The following is a 19,673-nucleotide window of genomic DNA, read 5'->3' as shown; positions in this document are numbered from 1 at the left end:
ATTTTCTCTGTATTTTCCATGGAAGACAGTATATACCACTGATGGCGAACCTTTTCGAGACCGAGTGCCCAAACTGCAACCCAAAACCCGCGTATTTATCACAAAGTGCCATCATGGCAATTTAACCTGAATACTGAGGTTTTAGTACAGAAAAAGCGGTTGGCTCAAGGCGTGCGTTACTTGGGAGTAAGCTTGGTGGTCGGCGGCTTTGCTTTGAAGCAGCTGTGCAATGCTTTGAATGGGTGAATCACAACCCTAGGAGGGTTTACTCAGAAGCAAGCCCCATTGCCAGCAACCAAGCTTACTCCCAGGCAAAGGATCGTGCTTTTGTTCTTCCCATGAAAATCAGTAGGGTTTAACAGTACTTAACAGGGTTACCTACACTGCTTCTCCAAAACTAGGTCTTAGGTTTAATGCTAATAATCTCCCTGAAATAATTACACTATTCTCACATGACAAACTCTGTGCACGTGTGCCCACACAGAGGGCTCTGAGTGCCACCTCTGACACTCGTGCCATAGGTTTGCCACCACTGGTATATATATTAAACCACTGTGTTTAATATGAGGTTTAACTTGGGGGTGGCTCTATTCCAAAAAAAGAGAAGGGGTGTCCAAGCAAGACTGTAGCCTCACTCTAGGACAGCGGTTCTCAACCTCTTTGGGAGTCAAACGACCCTTTCACAGGGGTTACCTAAGGCTCTCTGCATCAGTGTTCTCCATCTGTAAAATGGATAAATGTTCGGGTTGGGGGTCACCACAACATGAGGAGCTGTATTAAAGGGTTGCAGCATTAGGAAGGTTGAGAACCACTGCTCTAGGACATGGGTGTGCAACCTGTGGTTCTCCAGATGTCCATGGACTACAATCCCCATCAGCCAATTGGCCATGCTGGCAGGCACTGATGGGGATTGTAGTCCATGAACATCTGGAGAGCCACAGGTTGCAGACCTCTGCTCTAGGGATTCTTTGTAGGTTCCTCAACTCCCTGTTCAAACAAACCCTTGCTGTTTTTTCCTCTAAGTACCAACACAAGCATAAATTTTGGGATTGGAAGAAGGCTGCCAGCTTCCTCCCTACCTTGGCACAGAATCTTTATTCCTTGGTAAAGGGGGCTATTGTTTGCCTGCACACTTCCAGCCATGACCCGGGGGGAGGGAGGACAACAGCTGGCTGAAAATGTTCAGAAATTCCTCATATCAATTTTCCTATGGAAAGGTTTGGGCCATTGAAAACGAGACGTTCATCCCTACAAGCACAAGAGCCCCTCCCCCTTTGGAATTTGCATCCTCGAGGACAGGCATTCCCAGCTTGGTGCCTGTCAAGTGTTTTCAGAAAGAGAGGGGGGCTGGCCAAGCATCGCTTCTGACTGGCCACTGGAGAAGGCTGGCTTCACCTCTTGTGACGGCTATTTTGTGGTTGCCAACCCCGTGTCAGAATTCCAAAGGTGCCCACGGGCTCAAAAAGGTCACTGACTTCCCCCACGTTGCCTTTTCCTGGGGAAATGAGTGGAACCCTTCCAGGAACAATTTGCCTGGTCTGTTTAGCCCAGTGATGGCGAACCTATGGCACGGGTGCCAGAGGTGGCACTCGGAGCCCTCTCTGTGGGCACGCGAACACAGAGTTTGTTATGTGGGGGGGGGGTGGGGGGCAAAAAATCACACACACACCCCACACACACCCCTAGGCTGGCCTGGGCCACAGAGCATGAGGTGCGCGCACCACAGTGAGCAGGGAGGACTCAGCTGGCGGGCCTGGTGCCTGTGGCTGCAGCCGGGGGGGGGGGGCAGAGGAGGCAGAGATGCTAGAGACAGAGCGGTGCGCGTGGGATTTGTTGGAGGCTAGAGCAGGCTAGCCCCTGCTCAAGCGGGTGGGGCGGAGGAAGAGGGAACCAACCGGGTTTTCAAAACTAAAACCTCAGCATTCAGTTTAAATTGCTGGGTTGGCACTTTGCGATAAATAAGTGGGGTTTGGTTTGCAATTTGGTCACTCGGTCTCAAAAAGGTTCGCCATCACTGGTTTAGCCCCACCTTAAAAACCATAGCTGTCAATTTAATAGTGGATTGGTAAAATTCAGTAACCGCCGTAATGGGGTATAAATGGGGAAAAACATTCACCAACTGCAACATGACTTACATTTTAAGAAGGCACAACAGTTTCCCAAGTATTCTCTTACGTAACTAACGCAGAGGCGCTCCAAAAGAGCAAGTGGCCACCTGCCACGACTCAAATTATTAACATCCTCCTTGGAGAGGAGGGTTAAACGGTCTCCCCAAAAAAAAAACATCAACCACCCTGACCCAATGGTGCAGAGAAAGCCTGCGACGGCTCGAACGGAGGCAGAGCTGCTATGCGGAGGCAGACAGTGGCGAACAGGGCAGCCCTTTCTACCACCACCACACAGCAAAAAAGATGACTACTACTCCCTCCCCTAAAAAACGTTTTATTTAAACACACACAGATGCTCTCAGCCCCTGGAGAAGTGGCTTTATTTTGTTATTTCAGCAGCAACTGGGGCACTCCCACTGGCCGAGAGAGGTCACAGCAACCAGACAAGGGACATGTGGGAAGGGGACTTAAATATTTGGCCTGAGAAGGGAGTGGCTGTTTTGAATCGTGCACAGAGGAAACAAGAGGCGAGCTACAGAGTCCACCTCTGGCCCTGGAGGGCTACGGCGGCGGCGGCCACTACAAGTCCTCGGCCACAAAGGCCTGCTGGGCGTTGGGGAACCTCTGGGGAGTAAAGCTGGGGTCAGCTTGCAGCCGCTTCTGCAGGTCAGATTTCAGCTGGAAAACAAAAGGGAGGAGGGTCATGAAACTGGCTCCTCCCCCAAATCGACACCCGGCCGCTTGGGCGCTCTTGTCTGCAGGGCCCAAGGAAGGGGAGCGCTGGGCCTACCTGCTGACGGTAGCCCTCTTGCAGAGCTGGGTCCGCAAGCTCCCTGTGGAGGCTCTCTGAGCTGGTCAGGGGCTTCACGCCGGCCCCTTTGGCGGCTTTGTTGACGGCCTCAGACAGAAGCAGTTGGGGCCCATCGCCCTGCATGGTCTGTGGAGGGAGAAGCAGAAATTAAGGGGGCCACCTTGGCATGCACGGGTAAACCCAGGCCATCTGCTCCTCCAGTGGTGGCAGCTCCCAACAGGCAAACCCCCAAATGGGGAAACTGCTGGTGCTCCACCAGATTCTTTGATCCCTTCAAAGCCTGCCCCTCTACAGCCATCGGACCCACCCGTAGAGGACTTCCCCACAATCAGTGGTAAATGAGCATGCGTGACTAGACAACTCCAGAATCAACTGAAGCCCGTGAGGTAGCTCAGAGTCTACTGAGGGCCACACGGGTGCAGTTCTATTGAACTTGAACAGAGGCTACCAATCTTGATCCTCCTTGATCTGAGACTGCAAATGCCTTAGCAGACCAGGTGCTCAGGAGCAGCAGCAACAGAAGGCCATTGCTTTCACCTCCTGCATGTGAGCTCCCAAAGGCACCTGGTGGGCCACTGCGAGTAGCAGAGTGCTGGACTAGATGGACTCTGGTCTGATCCAGCAGGCTAGTTCTTATGTTCTTAGAGGCTGAGGCCTACTTTGGCACAACTATTTCCCAACCTCTTCCTGCTGCAGCCACATGTCAGCAGTCTGCATCGAGTGACTTTTGCTAGACGGAAGGACCCTCTCCTCCTCCTCCGCCTCCCCCCCCCCAGATGACCTCTGAAAACTTAAAACTGCCTTAATTAGATCTTAAGTGCTTCTGGCCCCAGATCAGAGGGCATCGGCCCCCTTTGCCAAACTGGGCAACGAGCAGAAGGTGTCGCTCTCTCTGCCTTCTGGAGGGAAAATTCACCGTCTACCACCGCCCTGAGCGAGTGAAGACATCCCTGTTTCCTGCACTCAACAGAACAGAAGCAGCATCCTATTTTTCCAATTCACCTGTGTGTGTTTTTTTGCAAGGGAGGGGGTGATATATGGTCCATTCCCCCAACAGAAGGTATACATTCTATAAGCTTCTGATTTTCTATCTCCCCTCTAAAAAGACTCTCGAGGTGGGACTGAGCAGTAGAAAGAATCAGAACTCTGCTCAAGCCAAACAAGTGGAAATCAACCAGCGCGTCTGCCCCCCTCTGCCTGGAATTTCCCTGAGCCTCCCAGCAAGAACAAGTGGTTTGTTCTTACCAGCTTTCTTGCTCAAACGCGTCCGATTTCCTGGCTCAATCGCTGCCCCTTCCCACGGGGCTTTTGCCGGCACACCTTCCGCCCTCTCTTACCTTGCGCCGCTTAGCTGGCATGCCGCTCAAGTAGGCGTCACTGAGGGGCGGCTGCTGCTTGAGTCTGCGCTGGCCCTGGATGTCTTCGCGGATGATGGGCACCCACTCCTGACAGGGAAGCAAAACATAGGGGCCTCCATTAACCACTGCAGGGAAACCTCCCCCCCTCCGCTGGACACAGATCTTCCCGCCCAGACAAACTCACCGGGGGCACGGCGGCGGCCCAGGGCTCCGCATCGGGAGCAGGGGGTTCTCCTTGCTGCGGCTCTTCATCCTCTGGCTCCCCTCGCTGCTGCTGGGGCATGGCCTCCTCCGCCGTGGTGGCCGGGGCCGGGGAGGCCGCACCCTCGTGCTATAGGGAACAGGAGACAGGCATCAGGGAGGGATTCGTGCCTCTGCTCAGACACACAAGGGACAGCACCTGTTTTAATTGGACATAAAGCATCACCTTTCCCACTGGGATGAAATGCTCGACAGCTGACACTGGGCTACAGGGACCAATGACCAAACTGCCCCCCCCCCCCATTGTTAGGTTTCCATTCCTTTGTTAAAGCCTGAACTAGGGTTCTGTAACTCATACGTGTCAAACTCGCGGCCCTCCAGATGCTATGGACTACAGTTCCCATCATCCCCTGCCAGCATCATGCTGGCAGAGGATGATGGGAACTGTAGTCCATAGCATCTGGAGGGCCGCGAGTTTGACACCTGTGCTGTAACTTGTGGCTCTCCAGATGTTCATGGACTACGATTCCCATCAGCCCCTGCCAGCATGGCCAATCGGCTGGGGTTGATGAGAATTGTAGTTCATGAACATCTGGAGAGCCACTGTAAGGAATCAGCAAAGTCCAGAACAACAGTAACTTCTAAAAGCTCTTTATTGACTGGCAATCATGATCTTCTACAGACAATGCGGAATCTGACCAGACTCTCCCCAGCAGCCGCTTTTACGGGCAAACGTTTTCCCGCGGAAAATCCCAACCCAAAACAACCCGGTTTTCCCATCCCACTATTCCCACCAAGAAAGAGATTCACACAGAACAGAAGCCAGTGATGGCAAGCACGCAGCAAGGTTAGGGAAGAGATAAAGGTGGGTCTGGGCACAACGCCCAGATGGAGGAATGTAGACCCAAGGTTGAGTCAGGCTGCTACCAAACCGAAACAACCTTACAGCCACAGGCTGCAGATCCCTGCCCTGAACGGTCTCACCTGAGAACTAAATAAGGAGGTGGCCTTTTGCGTAGCCCCACCCCCATCAAAAGGCAGAATACTGACCGACCTGGCAAAATGGCTGAAAAAGGTTTTCCGGACAGTTAACATTCCAAAACTATCATGTCACAGATGCACGTGTGTGCGCTTGTACCCCAGGACATCTTGGGGTGCCTTGCTGCCTCCCACCCGCATGGAAACCTACAAGAACCGCATCCACTGAGACCCCTCTGACTCAGTACCTGCAGGGCGTCAGAAAGCTGCTCAGCAGCCTGCAAGTCCATGGGCTCTTCGGGAACAGGCTGAGAAAGAGGGAGGCAAAAGAGGCGCTCGTCAAACTGCTGCCCCGCTTCTGGGCCGCGCTGCCTGGGATTTCTCCCACGCAGGGAGACCCGAAATATAATTCTCCCACCACACAACACACACACACTCCCCACAAACAGCACCTTCACAAATCAGGAATGGCCACTTGACAAGATTCCATACCCTGGAGGAGGCCCATAAAACCCCCATATTGTTTCACTTCCAAATATCAGAAGGTGGCTCTCATGAAAAAAAAACCACCCTGATTTGCAAGAGAAGCGAGAAAGACATACACATACCCTCGGGAACACCCTCCCAATTCAGCTTTGTGCAATATTTTCCAGCATCTGTGCTCCCTCCAGTACTGCAAGGCATAAGGTGACCAGATTTTTACTCCTGTCACGCGGGGCGCGCGCGCGTGCGGCCGCAGGAGCACACTGCCTTTTGCGGCGCTCCCCGGTCAGGAAACAGGGAAGAGCCCCAGCAGGCAGTGCGGCAGCACAGGAGCGCATTGCCTAATCGGGACAATTTTAAAACCACACGGGACACATTGCGGAAAAGCGTGAGTGTCCCGCCAAAAGCGGGACGGCTGGTCACCTTAGCAAGGCAGCACGAACCTATCTGTCCCGCCGCCCGCCCCCCATACTCCAAGGCAACACTAACCAGTCTAGAGTGCCCCACCACGCACAAAAGGGGGTCAGAAACAAGCACATGCCCACCACAGCATGGGCAAGAGAACTACCATGGCACAGAGGACAGCCAGCCAACCTCCCACCCCCCCGCCGCGCCATTCTTGTCCCAGGTATTACCTGGGGGGGATCGCCCACCCTGCGGACGTATTGCAGGATCTGTTCCTCCGTGACGGGCATGTGCTCCAGGATGACCTGCAACCGCATGCTCATCATGGTGGTGAGCCAGCTCACCAGGGATGGGTTCATGTCCGCCGACATCCGCCTCTGCCACCGGGGGTGGGCGGGGAAAGAGAAAGAAAGGGCTGTCAGGACCGGAAAGCAAAAGGGGGACTTGCCGTGAATGCCCAGCCTCGGCCGCCGTCTTTGGCCCGCGAGACCCGACAAGGTCGGCCTCCCGCCCAACCCCTGCAAGTCAGCTACCATCCGGGAAAGTCGAGGGGACTTCCTGGCAAGCTCGTCTCCCCGAGAGTTGCAGAAGCAGGTCAAAGCTTTTGAGCAGGCCGATACGTTTAAGTAAGTGGGGGATAAACAAATCTTTCGGGCTGTAGGCCGCACAACAGAAATCTCACAGTGGCACAAAGGGACGTGTTTCTACGCAGTGCTATTTTATTTTCTTTTTGAAGTGCCGATACTCATACAGAAGAAGAAGAAGAAGAGTTTGGATTTAGATCCCCCTTTCTCTCCTGCAGGAGACTCAAAGGGGCTTACAATCTCCTTGCCCTTCCCCCCTCACAACAAACACCCTGTGAGGTAGGTGGGGCTGAGAGAGCTCAGAAGAACTGTGACTAGCCCAAGGTCACCCAGCTGGCATGTGTGGGAGTGTACAGGCTAATCTGAATTCCCCAGAGAAGCCTCCACAGCTCAGGCAGCAGAGCTGGGAATCAAACCCGGTTCCTCCAGATTAGATACACGAGCTCTTAACCTCCTACGCCACTGCTGCTCCCTGCGCTACTACCCACCAATTCCCCATCACAATGGGAGAGCCCCTCAAAAAGGTTGCAGTGGTCAGTGCTGTGAATATGGAACTTGGACTAGGCAGGCCTGAACTGAAATCCTTGCTCAACCAGCCAACAGTTAACAACTTGGGCCACTGGCTGGTAGCCATGCCGACTGCACAAGGTTGCTGAACGCGAGAACTATCCTGTTTTATTCTCACATCACCTGTGGGCCAGAGATTACACGTTACAGGCACGTTTATGTAAAATCTGAAACTGGAAGGCTCAACTTTTATCCCGCAGTGTGATTCCCACACTGCAACCTCCGGAAGTCTCAGACTGTCCGTGTATGCGACTGTGCTAATTTGAAGAATCCCCATCTAGATTTTCAATGCAAAATTTGAAGAATGCCAGGGCATCGTCGGCCGGGTTTACCCTGTGCTTTGGAAGGCCCCTTTCCAGCTACACTCTGGGCCCGAGAACAGAGGTGGGATCCAACAGCAGTGGCGTAGGAGGTTAAGAGCTTGTGTATCTAATCTGGAGGAACTGGGTTTGATTCCCAGCTCTGCCGCCTGAGCTGTGGAGACTTATCTGGGGAATTCAGATTAGCCTGTACACTCCCACACATGCTAGCTGGGTGACCTTGGGCTAGTCACAGCTTCTGGGAGCTCTCTCAGCCCCACCTACCTCACAGGGTGTTTGTTGTGAGGGGGGAAGGGCAAGGAGATTGTCAGCTCCTTTGAGTCTCCTGCAGGAGAGAAGGGGGGGATATAAATCCAAACTCTTCTTCTTCTTCTTCAACCAGTTCTCACCACTCCTCTAGAAGTGGTTGCTAATTTTTTCTGAGTGCCGAGAAGGGGTTACTAAAGCAACCTCCCTGCCCAATAGGGACTGGAGGTGCGTGTGTGCGGCGGCGCCACTGTTTGAATCCCCCCACCATCGGAACCTGTTATTAAAATTTTTGGATCCCACCACTGCCCGAGCACCTCCCCCACCACCCCACCCGTGGGTTCAAGCTGACCAAGCCACTGAACTGGGGGACGGAGATGCAGCCCAAGCAGAGCTCCCCACTCACAATGCGGTCGTTGATAACAGCCGTGAGGGCCGCCTGCTCCCCCCGCAAGCAGTAGAGGTTCAGGGCGAGGCACTCAAACAGGCCCTGGTTACACAGCTCCAGCAGCCTGAAGCCAAAGGAGTTGTCTGGGAGGGAGGAAGAGTCACAGAGGATTAGAAGGGGGGGACTCGGTAGCAAGCCCACATCGCTCTGCAAAGCCCCCGGAGGCCCCCGTGCCCTCTGCGCCCCCCTCCCTACCTGTGCAGTGCAGGATGTGGGTGGCAATGCGGTTGAATTGCTCCTGTAGGAACTCCAGGTTGGTGCGGGTGATGTCGACGCCATCCTGGACTTGGACAGAGGCCTAAAGGGGAAGGCAGCACAAGAGGTCAGCCTGTGAGGGCAAGGGAGGGCTGGCAGGTTTCTATGCAGAAATGAGGCCAAGGGTGCATTTGGGCGAACGCACCACGAGTTTCCCTCAGAGCAAGCGCCTGGCCTGCAATTGTGCCTATGTTGCACTGAGAGCCGGACCAAAAACAAAAGTACAATTTGTTCACTTAAAAGCCTAAATCTCTTTGGGGGAAAAAAAGAAACTGCCCAGAATAATTTGGAGCAGATTTGCAGGGTTGAGGTTTGCACAGCTTCAAGTGCTTTGCTGTGTTTGCTGCGGACATCCTGACCGCTGGAAGGAAGGGAGCAACGGAGGCAGCAGCCTCTGAGTCCAGAGCCTTTCTGAGCCCTCGGCCCTAAAACACGGCCACCTGCAGCCCCAGACCACCAGTTACTAGGCCAACCCAGCCCACTTCCCATCCAGCACCTCCCAGTCCATAAACGAAGCTGCTCTCAGGACTGCAACTCCCAGCATGCACCGGCTCCCGCCTTTTTCCAAAAAGAGCAGGAAAACAAACCAATGAGCAGCCAGGAGCTGGGGGGAGGGGAAAAGTTGATTGGTTACTACCTGTTTTTGTAAATAGAATAAATACTGGAACTGAGGACAAGAATCCTCAGTTCCAGCACCCTGTAGCTAGGGTGACATAGTTCCACAAAGTTCATTCCTTTTTATTAAGCCGACTTCGTTTGAGTGCATTCAGCCTTACAGCTGCAGGACATCTTCACTGCTCTCCTCCACACACAACTGACAGGAGGAAGGGAAAGGAAACCTCTCGGCTGTGTCACCCCCTGCTCTGCCCCCAGAAGGGTGACCCGCCATGGCTCTCGGGCAGAGGTGGGATCCAGCAGGTTCTCACCAGTTCCCGAGAGTGGGTTACTAATTATTTGTGTGTGCCGAGAGGGGGTTACTAATTGGGTCTGCTTTTCCGTCTCCACGCCCTCGCCTCCCCGAGAGGCAGACTGCCTTTGACCGTGAAGGTTCCATATAGCAATTGCGACTAATAATGTAACTCCCTGAACTGGGTGAATCCCTTCCAGGTTCTGCAATTCATTGATTCTCAGCCTTTCGTACCTTTTATCTCACCAGTCTCTATCAAAGAACCTGCGTGTTTCACCACTGCTGTGTTCAGATTTGTGAGTTGGGGCATTTTCTATAATGGGATGATGATTTAGAAATGACCTGGTGCAAAAAAAAATTGGGGGGGGTCGTGGTGGAGTGGCTGCCCATGGGGGGGGGGGCATCCAACAGGTTTTGCCCAGGGCTCAGGTTTGCCTAGGTGCGCCTCTGCCCCCTTTGCTGAGGGGGGGCTGGCGAGGGAACCTGTTACTAAACATTTTGGATCCCACCACTGCTCTCGGGTCCTTTGGTTTCAGGGAAGCTGCAGCCACTTGAGCAGGTGCTGAAGGGGCAGAGCGTGCCTGACGCATCGCAGGCCTCCCTTGTGTTCAGCGAGCAAGCAGGAGGCCTTGGCCTCTCCAACCTTCATCCAACTTGGGAGGGGAGGCGGGTGAGAACCCAGGCTTCCTTCCTTCCCTGAAGCCACCTGGTGGCCCAGCAGGTGAGCCAAAGTCTGGGAGTGGCGAAGAGATGGAACGCCCACCTCTGCAGCCGCCTTTGCCAGCCCTGCTATGCCATGAGGCAGCTTCAAGGTAGAAAGCAAGCAGCCAGCGTGCCATCTGCCTTCCCTTCTCTCCCTCTGCCCAAAGATTCCTGGCACTATAGCGGGGTCACGGCTGGTCACTGTTGGGCAGAGAAGAGGTTGTGCCCAGTGAAGCCACAATGACCGCTGTGACCTTTGGCCCTGTCGGTAGGTCATCACTGGGCCACAACGAGGCAAAGGAAGTGGAGGGCCAGAGTGCTGGAAACCTCTTCCCCGCCCTCTGGCTTCCTGGAAAGAGCTCCAAGCAGCAGGCAAAACAGCCTTGCCCAGCCAGCTATCACGACGCCTCGCAGCTGCTGCTCCGGCCACCCTCTTCCCAGTACACAGCATGGTCCCACACCGTCTCACTTTCACCTCTACCTATCAACGACCCCCTCTCTCATTCACCCGCAGAACTGCAGCCACAGCTACCGTGTTTCCCCGAAAATAAGACAGTGTCTTATATTAATTTTTGCTCCCAAAGATGAGCTATGTCTTATTTTCTGGGGATGTCTTATTTTTCTGTGTTCTGTTTGTTGGGCATGCTTCCAAACAAAAACTTTGCTACGTCTTACTTTCGGGGGATGCCTTATATTTCGCACTTCAGCAAAACCTCTACTATGTCTTATTTTCAGGGGATGTCTTATATTCGGGGAAACAGGGTATGCCTCTACCACCAGACTGAAACAGCACCCCAAAAGTCACACGGTGGGATATCAGGGGCAGAACTCAGCTTCCTGGGAAGCTTCCACTTGAAAGAAGACAGGTTTCTGGTGGTTTCAAAGGCTCATGGAAACACAGGTCCAACAGCTGCAAGACTGGCAAAAACCCAGGTGGACCAGGGCAGGACTCCTTCCCCCTTCCCCCAGGCGATACTGTTCAGAATTATGCCAATTCTTCAAGGTGTGGGTGTTGACCTTTAAGGCCTTGCGCGGCCTGGGACCCTCGTACCTTCGGGACTGCATTACCCCATATGTCCCGGCTCGACCTCTGCGCTCGGCAGAGGCCAACTTACTGGAAGTCCCTGGCCCCTCAATGACATGGCTGGCCTCTACTCGGGCCAGGGCCTTTACGGCTCTGGCCTCGGCCTGGTGGAACACTCTCCCTCCAGCTGTCCGGGCCCTGCGGGACCTTGGAGAGTTCTGCAGGGCCTGTAAGACCGAGTTGTTCCACCGAGCCTTTGGTGAGACCAGCCGCTGACGGTGCCCCCTGCCCCTGCCCCTCCTTTTGCCCCATATGGGTCTCTTATATTATCAGGACCCATTATATATACATATATTTTGGGGGAGGGTTTAAGCAAGGGTTTCGTGGGATGCTGTGTTAGGTATTAACTGTTGTTTTAATTGTATCTATGGTAATTAATTTTGTGATGATTTTATGTATGATATTTTATGTTGTTCACCGCTCTGAGCCCTTCGGGGATAGGGCGGTATATTAAATTAAACTAATAATAATAATAATAATAATAATAATAATAATAATAATAATAATAATAATAATAATAATAATAATAATAATAATAATAATTCATCAAAAACAGCAAACAGCATTCTAGGCACAAAAGTTCTGCCCAGCTCAAAAGTGCCCGGGGGATCCTACCCACACCGTGCAACAGACAGGTCTCCACATCTGTAGCAATTGGTACCGGATGCAGAAACAGCCTTTTCTCAGGGCAACGTCTCAACCTTCCTCGCCGTGCTCAGCCCTGGCTCTCTGAAAGGGCACAAAATGGCCACCACTCCCACAATCCTCTGGGCATTTCTCCATTTTGGCTTCCGGCAAGGTGTGACTGAGGCCGGCTTCCACAAGCACGGTGCACGTGTGGTATGGTGGGGTGGGGGCTGATTCTATGGCCCAGCCCAGACCCTGACTCTGGAGATGAAAAAGTGCAATGGGGAGGGAGGGCGGGGAAGCAGGTCCAACTCACAAAGCTCTCGCGGATGTACTCCTCTAAGCCATTGATTAAGTTGTAGGTGGCCATCTGGAAGAGGAAGAGGAAAGAGGGAGGGTCGTTAGCGAACACCCAGAGGGAGAACAGCACCAGAAGATGCCAAGCCTGGGGATGGGGTGGGGTCCTGGCCCCGCCTCACCCGGACGTTGCGCTCAGTGGGCTCCTGGCCGTGCAGGTACTCCTCCCGGAAGAAGCGGCTGAGCTGGGGCTGGATCCGCTGCAGGGGCTGGAACTGCCCGTGCAGCAGCATCACCATGTCGACCATGGAGAAGTTCTGGCAGATCAAGGAGAGCAGGTCCCCGAAGAAGCCTGGGTGGAACAAGGAGCAGAAAAGAAAAGAGGGCATCAGGTCCATCCGTGCAGAAGTCTTCATCCCACTCGCAAAGGGACAGCGGGAAAGAGATGTCAGGACTTGCCAAGGAACTTCCTACTTTTGGTGGTTGGAGGAGGGGTCTGGGCAGAGGAGCCCCCCCCTCCCCCCGCCTAGATCCCCCCCCTCCACTGACTGGGAAGGCTGCCTTCCTGACTCCATCCAACCCTGCACCACCACAGCTACCTACACTGCCTTGTCCCATGGCACTGAACACACAACTTGGATAACTTCGGCTCTGAGTCTTTCCCCTTCCCCCAGCTGGATGGATCCCCTGGAACACCAGCAATTCCCGAGAAAAGGGGGCAATTGGAGAAGAAGAGAAGAAGGGTTTGGATTTATATCCCCCCTTTCTCTCCTGCAGGAGACTCAAAGGGGATGACAATCTCCTTGCCCTTCCCCCCTCACAACAAACACCCCGTGAGATAGGTGGGGCTGAGAGAGCTCCACGGCTCAGGCGGCAGAGCTGGGAATCAAACCCGGTTCCTCCAGGTTAGATACACGAGCTCTTAACCTCCTACGCCACTGCTGCTCCTTTGCAGAGAAGGCAGGTCTATCCACACACCTACCCCTTTCATCCTGGGCTCATGTGAAAGGGCAGAGAGTATCTGGAAGGGCCAGTAAGGGCCAGCAAAAGCTAACAGAACATGGGAGCCAGGACAGATCGCTTTTACTTCAACACCACGGCCATAATGACAGGAGAAATAAAAGAATGGCTTCTGAAATCATTGGAGAAATTATTGCCCAATGTGCAGGCAGGACTAGGTCAAAGGTATGAGCGAGAAAGAACCTGACAGAAATGCCCAGAGCCACAATCATCACTGACTCTGACTGGCAGCTGCTCTCTGTGGTGTCAGGAAGAGGCCTTTTCTTCATGTCATTCTTCTCCCAAATGGGGATCCCAAGCGGCTTCCGGCATTCTTCCCTTTTCCAGCCCATCTTATCTTTAGGAGCAGCAGTGCCATAGGAGGTTAAGAGCTCGTGTATCTAATCTGGAGGAACCGGGTTTGATTCCCGGCTCTGCCGTCTGAGCTGTGGAGGCTTATCTGGGGAATTCAGATTAGCCTGGGCACTCCCACACACGCCAGCTGGGTGACCTTGGGCTAGTCACAGTTCTTCTGAGCTCTCTCAGCCCCACCTACCTCACAGGGTGTTTGTTGTGAGGGGGGAAGGGCAAGGAGATTGTCAGCCCCTTTGAGTCTCCTGCAGGAGAGAAAGGAGGGGGGTATAAATCCAAACTCTTCTTCTTCTTCTTTACCACAACTCTGTGAGGAAGGCTAGTGTGGCTGTCCCAAGGTCCCCATCAAGGGTCTGCGGCAGAGTTGGAATCTGAAGCCAGCTCTCCTAGACACTAGTCTGACATTCAAACCTCGCCTAGTTCTGATCCTTTTTCACTGGAGCTGCCAGAGACTGAAGCTGGGGCCTTTTCCATGCCAAATAGTAGTAGTAGTAGTAGTAGTAGTAGTAGTAGTAGTAGTAGTAGTAGTAGTAGTAGTAGTAGTAGTAGTAGTAGTAGTAAAAGGAGGAGGAGGAGTTTGGATTTATATCCCCCCTTTCTCTCCTGTAGGAGACTCAAAGGGGCTTACAATCCCCTTGCCCTTCCCCCCTCACAACAAACACCCTGTGAGGTAGGTGGGGCTGAGAGAGCTCCAAGAAGCTGTGACTAGCCCAAGGTCACCCAGCTGGCGTGTGTGGGAGTGTACAGGCTAATCTGAATTCCCCAGATAAGCCTCCACAGTTCAGGCGGCAGAGCTGGGAATCAAACCCGGTTCCTCCAGATTAGATACACGAGCTCTTAACCTCCTACGCCACTGCTGCTCCTCCTAGATGCCCATCTGCAGCCCTTCCCCTCAGACTTATTCTGAAACGCAGCGGGCCTCCCCCACCTTCAAAAGGCTGAAGACCTGATGCTTGAGCAGCCCCAAAAAGGATAGGCCTGCCTGCCATTCAGGAAGCGGGAGACTCAGAAAAGGGGCAGCCAAGAATCCCGAGGACGGGCACCTGAGTGCCTCTAGGCAGAACCAAACTCCAGGGGGCACAGAGCTAGCTAGATCGCCATCGGCAACAGCCCCTTAGAAGATGCCTTACCGAGAGCCCCCTCGGTGCCCGGTTCAAAGATGTTGCTGGTGCCGCTCAGCCGTTGGATGAAGTCCGCGATGCTCTCTGTACTGCCCTGCTGGGCACTGAGGGAGCCCATCATGGACGACAGCACCCCCTGGACCACGCTGGTGAAGAACTCGGGGGGCAGCACGGCAGCTGAGGCACCGCCACGACCTCCGCTGCCTCCTCCTGCCCCAGCTGGGGGTGCCTCTGGCCCACTCTGGGGAGCAGAGGGGGGAGGCGGCGGGGAGGCCGCAGGAGGAGGTGGGGCCTGCTCGGGAGGATGTGGGGGAGCCATCCCTATCTGCGTCGCCTGGTGGGAGAAAGAGAAGGAGGTGAGACGGGTGCAGCACAGGAAAGCTCAACTGCAATGCAAAGGCTTCTGGAGTGACTCCGGTCCTTGCCTACTATGCTCCGGATGTTGGACAACTCAGAAACTGTCAGGGGGGTTTGTATCTAGGTAACTGAGATGCATTCCTAACTCAACGTAACTACTTAGAGCTACAAATCAATGCCAATAAAAGATATATGTAACCAGCCTGCTATTTGTTACCACTGCCATCTGGGGCATTCTTTCCTTGATCTGTACTTTATGGCTTCGCATGCTTTGTAGATAACTAGGCTTGCTCCTGGTACTCTGGGTCCCACGAGAGACAGAGCTACATCTTATGCGGGCAGGAAGCCAGGTGGTTTTCTATTACTATCTGGCACCAACCTTGGGGCACCTTAACTCTGGAGACTGTTTTTCACAAGTTCTTGGGAAAGCAGGAGGGGGGACTTGCCACGGGATAAAGGGGATGACAAAGGCCAGGTTTGTCAGAACTGGCTTCGCCAAGCTTTGGTGCATGGTCGCCTAATCTATAAACGCTACTGATCAGCAACAAAGGGCCCGTTCATCTGCTTAAGGTTTGAGACCTGACAGAAACAAAGCACTGTGGGTCAGGGGCAGAGAGACAGATGCACATGGCGTCCAAAGAACTTGTCAACGTCTAGCACTGTTGAGGAGATTCTCTCTCTGGAGGCAAGCACTAGAGGCCAGAGGCTCTAAACTACAGTGACCCCTACATGGGTGTCAAACTCGCAGCCCTCCAGATGTTATGGATTACAGTTCCCATCAGCCCCTGCCAGCATCATGCTGATGGGAACTGTAGTCCATAACATCTGGAGGGCTGCGAGTTTTACACCTGTGCCTTAGGAGAAGTAGGGAGCAAGCGAGAAAGTCTTGTGTGGGACAGCCAACATTCAATGCTCAGCATGCTTGCAGGCACTACACTTGGGAGGATTTCAGCATCCTGATCCCTCCAGCCAGAATGGAAAGCTTGTCACTCCATTGACACAGGTTCCTATTTATCCCCAGAGGCTGCTTTCTGAAAGGAACCCTCCCTTTCGCAGGGCTATCATCCTTCTAGATGCCCTCTCTCTCCTCTTCGGACACACATGAACATCTCAAGTCCCCTTTTCTCAGTGCCAGACCCCCCCACCCCCACACCCCACACCCCAGTCCCTCTGGCCCAGGAGCATCTCCTCTGGCTACACACAGCTCCACAAGGTTTCCGGCACGCCTGTCCTTCTGCTCTGTTACCCAAACTCAGCTAACTAGAAGATCTAAAGATCAGACCCGGCACCCTCTACATACAAAACGAGGGGCTCTGCTGGGATAACTACCCACCCCCCACAAGCTCTAGTTCTAGTAGATCACCAACAGCAGGCGCGCTCCCCTGTGCTCCATTACGGATATTGTCCTGCTGCAAACATCTGCAGCGATGTTCTGGGTCAGGGAGACTGTGTTACTAGAGGACGACATCAGAGTTCAGCGCCATGCCCAAACTGACAGCGCATCTCAAAACCCTCCGCCACATGTCTGAGTTCCTCATCAAATGCCTAGAGCAGGGGTCAGCAACCTGCGGCTCTCCAGATGGACCAATTGGGAATTGTAGTCCATGAACATCTGGAGAGCTGCAGGTTGCAGACCCCTAATCTAGAGGATCACTCAGCAGAAAGGAACGTGTCAAAAGCCCCCACACACACACCATGAAACCCCCACACACACACCACACACCATGTGTGGTGAAACCCCCCCACACACACACCATGAAACTCAAAAACCGATGGCTTGAGGATGAGGAGGCAGGCTGACCTTGCCACCATGGTTTAATGGAGACACTAACACAGTCTGATATTCTGGATGAGACCACCTAAAGCAGTGGTGGCGAACCTATGACACGGGTGCTAGAGGTGGCATTCAGAGCCCTCTCTGTGGGCACGCGCAAACACAGTCACCCCCCCACACACACACATCTAGGCCGGCCTGGGCTGCTGGGGTAGATTATTAGCATTAAACCTAAGACCTAGTTTTGGAGAAGCAGTTAAACCCCACTGATTTTCATGGGAAGAACTAAAGTGCGATCCTTTACCTGGGAGTAAGCTCGGTTGCTGGTAATGGGGCTTGCTTCTGAGTAAACCCTCCTAGGGCCGTGATTCACCCATTGGAAGAGTTGTATGGTTGCTTCAAAGCAAAGCCACCAATCACCACTAAGCTTACTCCCGAGTAATGCACGCCTCGGAGCCAACAATTTTTCTAAACGAAAACCTCAGTATTCAGGTTCAATTGCCGTGTTGGCACTTTGCGATAAATAAGTGGGTTTTGGGTTGCAGTTTGGCCACTCGGTCTCAAAAAGGTCTGCCATCACTGACCTAAAGCATCCCTTCACATTCCCAACTTCGAAATCTATCAGGTCTTGCTTTTGTCCCAGGTTGATCAACACCCAAGAGATGTAGAAAATTCCCAAGGACGGGAGCTGTAACTTCACCCGGGCGACTTCAAAGGCAAATGCTCACCTGCAGGAAGTCCGTCATGCCTTGCAAGAAGGCAGGGACACCCGGCATGGCCACGGTGATGGTGGGGGACCCCACGCCAGCCACCCCCGCCACGTTCAAGCGCGGTGCCTCAAGGATGTTCGTCAGCATCTGAGAGAACTGGAGTTCGGCTGCAGCGGTCGGAGGCTGGCCGGAGGGGATGGGTCCCCCGGGGGCGCTGGCCGAACTGCCCCCCGCGGCAGTGGTGGCGGTGTTAGTGGTGCCCGCGCTGGCGGAGGCCGTGGGAGGGGAGGCGGAGGTGCCGGTGCTGAAGGTGGCCTGGCTGCTGACGGAAGAGGAAGACGAGGAGGTGGAGGAGGACGAGGAGGAGGAGGTGGTCCCGCTGCCCTGAGCTGGGGAGGAGACACAAAGATGGCTGCTGGAGCACGTAGGAGGAGGGAGGGGAGACTTCCAATCATCAGTGACCTCAGGATGTCCTACTAAGCCAGCATAATGTACACAACTCCCCCCTCTAAGCGTGTGAATGAAGAGTTAATCCCCCAATCCTACGGTTTCCTTTTATTTGACCGACCACATCAGACATAGACTAACCATCTTCCTAGAATTCCACATGCTCCATCCTTCTGCACAGGGCTTGGAGGAGATGCTCCAGTCCTACCATATGCCTCTGTATTACTATCCTGGACTTAAGAACATAAGAACGAGCCTGCTTGATCAGACCAGAGTCCATCTAGTCCAGCTCTCTGCTACTCGCAGTGGCCCACCAGGTGCCTTTGGGAGCTCACGTGCAGGAGGTGAAAGCAATGGCCTTCTGCGGCTGCTGCTGCTCCTGAGCACCTGGTCTGCTAAGGCATTTGCAATCTCAGATCAAGGAGGATCAAGATTGGTAGCCAGAGATCGACTTCTCCTCCATAAATCTGTCCAAGCCCCTTTTAAAAGCTATCCAGGTTAGTGGCCATCACCACCTCCTGTGGCAGCATATTCCACTTGCCCCAGAGAACACCCATACAGGGTCTCGTAACAGACTCTTGACCATTTTTATTTACTCCATTTACACCCGGTCCTTCTCTCCAATGGGGAAACAAATCAGCTTACATCATCATCATCATCCTCCCCTCCATTTTATTCTCACAATGACCTTGCGAGGCAGGCCTGAGGTCACCCAGGGAGCTCCATGATACAGCAGGAATATTCAAACCCAGGTCTTCCAGATCTTCGTCTGGCCACAAACAACCACACCACACTGGCCAGAATCAGAACGGGATGGCCACCAAAGAGCTTCCCAGAAAGCCAAAGTGACAGTCACAAAAACTGAGTTTATGCCGGTTTAAAAAAAAAAAGAAGATTCAGCTCTCCGTTGACTTCACAAAGAGGCACCTGCCCACTTCTTCCTCTTGCCCACCAAGTCCCCCACAACTAGTCCTTCGGTGCCTCTAGACCAGTGGTGGCGAACCTATGGCACGGGTGCCAGAGGTGGCACTCAGATACCTCTCTGTGGGCACGCGCACACAGAGTTTGTCATGTGTAGGGGAAATCACCCCCCACACACACATCTAGGCTGGCCTGGGCCACTGGAAATGATGTGCGTGCACCCCAGTGAGCAGGGAGGGTGGCAGGCCTGGTGCCTGTGCTCCAGGTGGCTGCTGCCAGGGGGGGAGGGGGGAAGAGGTGGCAAAGATGCTAGAGAGGCACAGAGCGGCACATGTGAAACTTGCTGGAGGCTACAGCAGGCTGGCCCCTGCTCGAGGGGGTTATTCAGGTTAAATTGCCGCATTGGCATTTTGCGATAAATGAGTGGGTTTTGGGTTGCAATTTGGGCACTCGGTCTCGAAAAGGTTCGCCATCACTGCTCTAGACCTTTGAAACAGCACAGAAGGCCAAGGGGGAGGTCTGCAATGGGGTGGAGGGAAATCATACCCATCCCCCATCCCGCCCCCCCAGACACCTTTTCCAAGCATGCAA

At 53.7% G+C, this 19,673-nt stretch overlaps 1 protein-coding gene across 1 annotated transcript in view; it reads right to left on the bottom strand.

The window, feature by feature from the left end:
* Nucleotides 1–2,471: 2,471 nt before the first annotated feature.
* Nucleotides 2,472–19,673, bottom strand: part of BAG6 (BAG cochaperone 6) — a 35,168-nt gene continuing 17,966 nt past the window's right edge. Inside the window, 13 exon segments of the mRNA XM_048489584.1 lie at nt 2,472–2,786; nt 2,899–3,045; nt 4,257–4,364; nt 4,462–4,608; nt 5,705–5,764; nt 6,575–6,721; nt 8,468–8,592; nt 8,705–8,807; nt 12,401–12,454; nt 12,564–12,733; nt 14,883–15,207; nt 17,733–18,001; nt 18,004–18,033. Of these exon segments, the coding sequence (XP_048345541.1) occupies nt 2,688–2,786; nt 2,899–3,045; nt 4,257–4,364; nt 4,462–4,608; nt 5,705–5,764; nt 6,575–6,721; nt 8,468–8,592; nt 8,705–8,807; nt 12,401–12,454; nt 12,564–12,733; nt 14,883–15,207; nt 17,733–18,001; nt 18,004–18,033 (1,784 nt within the window). The 3' untranslated portion in view covers nt 2,472–2,687.

This window comes from Sphaerodactylus townsendi, linkage group LG03 (assembly GCF_021028975.2).
Source record: "Sphaerodactylus townsendi isolate TG3544 linkage group LG03, MPM_Stown_v2.3, whole genome shotgun sequence".
Lineage (NCBI taxonomy): Eukaryota > Metazoa > Chordata > Lepidosauria > Squamata > Sphaerodactylidae > Sphaerodactylus > Sphaerodactylus townsendi.
Note: the sequence above shows the minus strand (reverse complement) of the source record. Positions and strands in the feature narration are given on the sequence as shown.